Here is a 6832-nt window from a genome sequence, read left to right on the forward strand (position 1 = left end):
CATTATAACTAGCTCACTCAATTTCCCATCCACCTATGTCAGGAAAACAAGGGCAGAAAATACAGTCTGTTCAATCGTAGTTTTATCTTCAATTATACTTCCATGCTGATATTATTTATAGTAGAATTTACAGAGGAGTCATGTGGCTGTCAATTGTCCTACTCCCATCATGCTGTTCAGTAATAACTAGCAGTTTTTCTCTTACAGTATTTCACAAAACAATATTCAAATAGGGACTGGGTGTGCTAAATCTAAATCAAATATTCCAGAGGTAAGATAAGAGTGCCTTGTGGAATTTACCCTCTTGTATTCAAAATAGCTTCTCCACGCCTAAACTCACTCAAATGCAAAGGAGTGTGACATCACGGTCACAGAAGCAGCCAATCAGAGCCCACGTGGGTGTTGCTCTAGTAGTATAAATTGACCAGGTGGGACAGGTGGCAAGTTGTGAAGCACCTGTACTGGACAGAGTGTCAGGTAAAAGATACACCAGAGGAACAGACAACACTGAGGAGACCACAAGAAAAGAGAGACACACTTTGAAGAAGACGAGGAGCAGCCATTTCACCTGAACAACACAACCGACCAAAGAGACCAACTGCCACCAGTCTCTGCGTGTCATCATAGCAGCATGACGTCATTCGTGCCACAGGGTCTCTCTCCACCGTCGTGTGGAACCCAGTACCCCAGCCTGGGCCAGGAGCCTCCAGAGTTCAGCCTTTACAGCGACAGCTACTACAGCCCCCCTGCGCTGCCCAGCCCCCAGCAGACCACACCATCAGCCTACGACATGGGGGACTTCACCAGCCCTCTTCCTCCCCCTCCCACTAACCCTTACCTCTGGTTCAACAGCTCCTCGGAGCTCAACAACATTCCCTACCTGGGTGGTGGAGGTGCGGCCATGCCAGCATGTGGCCAGTACGTCCCCCAGCACTACAACATGCAGAGGCCCTTCCTGGCCGCGGGCGGAGCCGGGCCTGGGCTGGGGAACATGAGCTGGTTCTCCATGCCCTCCCAGGAGGAGCTGATGAAGCTGGTGAGGCCTCCCTACTCCTACTCTGCCCTCATCGCCATGGCCATCCATGGGGCCCAGGAGCGCCGGCTCACCCTCAGCCAGATCTACCAGTACGTGGCTGATAACTTCCCCTTCTACAACAAGAGCAAGGCCGGCTGGCAGAACTCTATCCGACACAACCTGTCACTCAACGACTGCTTCAAGAAGATGCCCCGGGATGAGGATGATCCAGGTAAGAACACGTGCACTGTGTTTCATCTCTGTTTGTCATGAAGAGAGGGAAATGTTTCTGTTTTTGTAAAACTGTCAAAAGAAAAAGCCTAGTTCTATGTTCTGATATGATCTATAGCTTTGATTTACAAAAGTGAAATAAATAAATACATAAATGAAAAACAACAGTATTTCTAACCCTCTACTGTAATATTTTACTGTCTCACATGAACTCCTAACTACCTGTCAGAGCAATTCCTTAACCAACATTTCTCCTCTGTCTCCTCATAGGCAAGGGTAACTACTGGACCCTGGACCCCAACTGTGAAAAGATGTTTGACAACGGAAACTTCCGCCGCAAGAGAAAGAGGAAGTCAGACTCTGTTGCCGGTGAGGGGGGCTCCTCTGGCTCTGAGTCATTAGAGTCCAGCCCCAAAAACCCCAACAACTTGAGCGACATTTCCAGCAGCTCCGACCGAGAACCCTCCCCCATCTCCTCGGGCCCTTCCCTGTGCTTCAACAACTTCCTGTCCCAGATGACGGAGGCGGCGACCATGTCAGACGCGGCGGACACCCTCCACAGACCGCGGCCCCTGGGTCTCCCCATGGAGGTGCCCCAACAGGCCTCTCCGTCAGAGGGCTACGGGTCCTACTCCCCCAACGCCACGGTGCCCCAGTGGGACATCCATATGCCCCCGCCACAGCAGCCCACCCTCCCCTCCTCGCCCCCCCTCTACACTGGGGGCTACAGTGACTCTATCCTCACTCAGCTCAGTAGTCATCTCTACCCAGCTCTGGACTCTTCCTCCATGCTCTACCCACGGGAGGGCACAGAGGTGTAGAATAATGCTGACAAATGTGTTACCATCAGTGAGTGTAGTGTGTGTGTGTGTGTGTGTGTGTGTGTGTGTGTGTGTGTGTGTGTGTGTGTGTGTGTGTGTGTGTGTGTGTGTGTTAGTGAGTGAGTGAGTGAATTAGATTAACCTCCTCAGTGAAAATGATCAAAGAATGAAATTGCACTGATCTGAGTTACAATGTGATGTTTTCTGACTGTAAATCTGTATATACCGTATGTTTGCTCTTTCATATCATGCGATTGTAATATATATTATGAGCTCTGTAACATTATTTGTTTATTGAGGGAATTTGGGTTTTGTTTTGTGTTGTACAAATGTGTGATACCTTTTTATATTTCTAAAATAAAAAAATATGAAAAGAAAAAGTTAATCGTTTTTTTGAACTGAACTGAAGAGAAAATTAAAACGTATTCAGAATAATACACACTAAATTAGTTATTCAATGAATTAGCATGGAAACTTGAGAAAGAAAAGTTGAAATTCAGAGTCAGGTTTCATTCTGAGATCTCTATTGAGCCATGGTAACTTGAACATTACACGATGCAGTTAGATCAAGATGTCAGTGTCAGCGCTCTAGCTGGAGAGAAGTCAAGTCAAGCTCCCGTTACAGCCACTGATCCAGAGCAGAGAGACAGGCTGAGGAATGAGGGAGGCAGAGAAACCGTTAAACAACAAATACAGGACGAGAAAGAAAAAAAGACAGGTTTGACAGCCAAGGAAAAGAGATAAACGCAACAAAACTTGTTCCTCGAGCTGCCGAGCTCCCAGTTGGTACCTTTCCTAGGCCTCTCTGTCGTTTATTTTAGTTGTCTTCACCTTTTCCTCACCCCTGTCCTCCCCCACTCCTCACCCCTGTCCCCCTAGTACACTGAGGTTCAGGCCAGGGTCTGAACCCAACTAAACCCCACAAGGAAGCCATCTGTCTAGGGAGCATGACAAAACTACACTCAAGACAACTCTCTGACTCTCATGTCCACTTGATGAATCTGAATCAGAATCAGAAAAAAGCAAATGTATACAATATAATTGAACGAGGTAAACAATCTGTCAAAGATAATCATGACATGGTCGGGGAGGTTTTGGAGGTGGGTGTGGTGTTACACCTGTGGATGGCCTCTTGAGGTCCCCTCTTTGGACATGTAAAACGTACACTACTCTGCCTCACCCTGTATTACCATTCAAATTACCATTGAGCACTGCTCAGGTCACAAGACCAAATGTACACTTGATGGTGTTCTAAGCTGACACTGAACAAAAGATATCCTGGACTCTTTCTTGAGAGTATCTATGGCTGTGCAAACTGGACGTGTGGAAGCAGTTTCCCCTGCGATCTAGTTAGTGGGACAGTTCACAGCATGTTTGCAGCTTATTATCTTATCTAACGTTATGCATCAGCAGACATCATTTTACATCATGTATCTATTTGCCCTCCTTTTTTAGAACAATATGAAAACTGCAGACTACTCTACAACCAAATCTCACACCTCCATACCTCACAGCCAGGGGCTGACAAACATGTCGCCTCAGCAGATTTCTATGCTGATGCTGAGGCCAACATCTGTAGGGCTAATGTTGCTGTAACACCGTGGGAACCAGAGGAGCGGGCGCTGTTAAGGCAGCGCAGCAGAGGGGGGACTAGAGAACTGGTCCGGGGAAACATTCCCATGTCTGTCTCTGGCGGGGAAGAATCTGAGGAGAGGCGCGCGAGAAACGTAGAGTGGAGAGAATGAGGGAGAACTGGGGAGGAGAAGAGAAGAGGGGGAAGTGTTTGTTTTAGATCACTCTCACAGATCACCACATGGGGAAAGGGGACAAGTGGATAATGATCCTCTTCACTCTGCAGGCCTCAGTGCCTTCTAATCCCTCTCTTCTCATCCCCCCCCCACTCTCCCTCATCCCTTTCCAACCCCCTTCTCCTCACCCCCCCCCCCAAATTCCTCTACTCACCCCTTCTCCTAACTCCCCTAATTCCTCTCTTCACCCCTCTCATTCCTTCTCAACCCCCCTTCCTTCATACCACAGCAGCTCTCCTGTTACTCCCCAGCCTGTAGAGAGAAAGAGAGAGAGGACGAAAGAGGGTTCCCGGAACACGTCTTGGTCTTACTGTAGATGCCATGTTTACAGACATCATCACTCGCTTCTGTACTCCTGGTTTGATTCCCACTCATCTCCTATGAGTTACAATCTTCATACCTCAAATGACAATTTCACATCGGTGTCGAGAAGAAAGAGTGTGATGGTGATGTATTGGCTCTGACACAAATAAGGACTTTTCTCGTTAGTATGGGTGAAAGGTGTCAAGTTGCTGTAAAATAGTATTGCTTCCTCACACTCTGAGCTCACACAAGTCTCCTGCGTCCTCTGTATTTCCAACAGACCGATACCAAAATAGGGAAACTGAGTTTATAAAATAAAATAAACTCAGTAACACATGCAAATCATAGGCTAAGCTCTGTATTTCACTTTCTACAGTATCTCACATTTTAACTGTGAAACCAAACTGACTGAAGATGCAAAACACAACTCCCACTTATATCAAACACAAGTTTAAACAGTAGCCCTGTTTCAAGTCAATCTGAAGACTTCAGTCTGATAGCTATGATAGATGCTACAGGCTCATTAGCTTAATGAACCAAGTGTGGCCCTAATTCAGCGCATGACAACAGCAGCATCATCGTCATCCTTCAACATACCCCAGGACCCCCACCCAACCCTGATGTGTGTGTTTATTGACACAATACTCCCACTATCTTGACTGGATGAAACGTCCCCTCCTCTATTCAGACGTGTCATAAAGAGATGATTGATGGTGACCAACGACAGTGTAAGTGTGCCCTGTGTTTATGGTCTTGTGCCTCTCCAACTGTATCTGTCACTGCAGCTTATGAAGACATCCAAGGTATGCCCTTTGGCTATCTGCTCTCCGTAGGACGGGGGTGGAAAAACACACCGTATCTGTGTCAATACACAAACCGTCAGAAACATGTATCGAAAAACCACATCAAGTTTATTTATTAATTTTTTCTTAATTTGACCAAAAACCACTTCAGATGAAGAGGAATGCTCGAATGTTTTTATAGTGATGGCTGATAGAGTGATAGTGGTGTTTTCATAGTGTTTTCATAGATGATCGCTCCGATGTTTTCATTAACACATAATTCATGGCAATCATTGTCTCTGACAGGTGCATAAAGAGACTTCGATTCTGAACGGCTGCCATATCAATGTGAATGATGATTAAACTGTCCTCTGTGATAGAGAGGAGGACTCCAGTGATGTGGAGGTGTCTCTAGCTCTCAGCAGGGGCTCGTCTGGGGCCACAGGGGCTTTATCAGATGGGGCCAGGTGGGGGGGTGGGTGGGGAGGGGGGTCCCTGTCCTGTCACTTTGCATGCTCCAATGTTCTGCTCCAGCACCTTACACCTGTACCTACCTCTTACCTGCACCCTACCTCCACTTAACCTGTTCAGATCGATGCTGACGGCCCATGACTCAGTCTTGGCGGTATTGCCAAGAGAGTGTTCGTAAGCATTTAAAAATATATCTATTATTATTTTTGATTGGAATGCATACAGTTTTGATCTCGATTATATAATACTTGATTGCAAGACATCTCTCTGGTCTCTTAAAACCTTTAAAGCTCATTTTAGCTTTCAAAATTATCATTTTAGTTTGCAATGCAAACCGTTTTGCACTCGACATAAAGAATGAACTCTACCTCCATAGTTCGTTAGGTTCAAGTATCGTTCACCACCACCATACTTGGCAGTTGTGTTGGCAGGATTTTTATTTTCATTTCTGTAAACCTGCTGACACTACCTGACATGAAACGTTGAATCTGTTTCAATCTGTGGAGGGCTTTTCAGTTGCTCAAAAAAAAAATATAACTGTTCAGTAAGCATGACTCATAAAGTATGACCTTTTTTCTTTTCGATGGGGGGAGTTTACTCGGATAGAAGAAATTAGGGGGTATGAACTCCTCCTACAGTATATTGCATTGCACCAGAGATATACAACACGTGATTAAATCCCCTGAATGAACAACGTAGGTGTAATCACAGGTTCATGATCGAAGTGTATTACTGTAATAGACTAAAAGCCATTCATTACACCAATAATGTGAATGCTCTGTGTTCAAACCTGTTGCACCAATAAAGCCATTCTGACACAATGACAGGTGTGTTACCTGCCCAACTAGGTCATTTGCTTAATGACTCTAATTAAAAAGAGATGGCAGAGAATAATATACCTCTAATACTAAGACCTGTGTCTATAATCACCCAGCCAACACTGATGCATGGATAAGGGCCAGCACACACACAGTAAGACACACACACACACACACACGCACCCACACACACACCCACACACACACACACACACACACACACACACACCCACACACACACACGCACGCACCCACCCCACACACACACACACACACACACACACACACACACACACACACACACACACACACACACACACACACACACACACACACACCGTCTGCAACCTTAACGACCTTGCCCATTCAGCAGACACAACACGCCTTCATCTGTTATTGATACAACAGCCCCAGTGCTATCTACCCTAGTATAGAGGAGACTCCCCATTCAGATGTGTAATTCTGATCTAACGACAGAGTAAGTGTGCCTAGTGTTTACTGACACATGCCACATCAATAGGGCTGTATTGTTGGTAAACACTGATGCTGATGGGGATGTAGATATGGACGCCTCTGTACGGCC

At 46.1% G+C, this 6832-nt stretch overlaps 1 protein-coding gene across 1 annotated transcript; it reads left to right on the forward strand.

Annotated features, from left to right (window-relative positions):
- Nucleotides 1-631: 631 nt before the first annotated feature.
- Nucleotides 632-2067, forward strand: LOC308156836 (forkhead box protein I3-B-like; the record flags this gene model as incomplete). The annotated part of the gene is made up of 2 exons (XM_080530284.1): nucleotides 632-1247; nucleotides 1517-2067. The coding sequence occupies 2 exons, from the start codon at nucleotides 632-634 to the stop codon at nucleotides 2065-2067; spliced, it is 1167 nt and encodes a 388-aa protein (XP_080386410.1).
- Between the last annotated feature and the right edge of the window lie 4765 nt (nucleotides 2068-6832).

Source organism: Nansenia antarctica, assembly GCF_963989245.1.
Source record: "Nansenia antarctica genome assembly, chromosome: 4".
Classification (NCBI taxonomy): Eukaryota; Metazoa; Chordata; class Actinopteri; order Argentiniformes; family Microstomatidae; genus Nansenia; species Nansenia antarctica.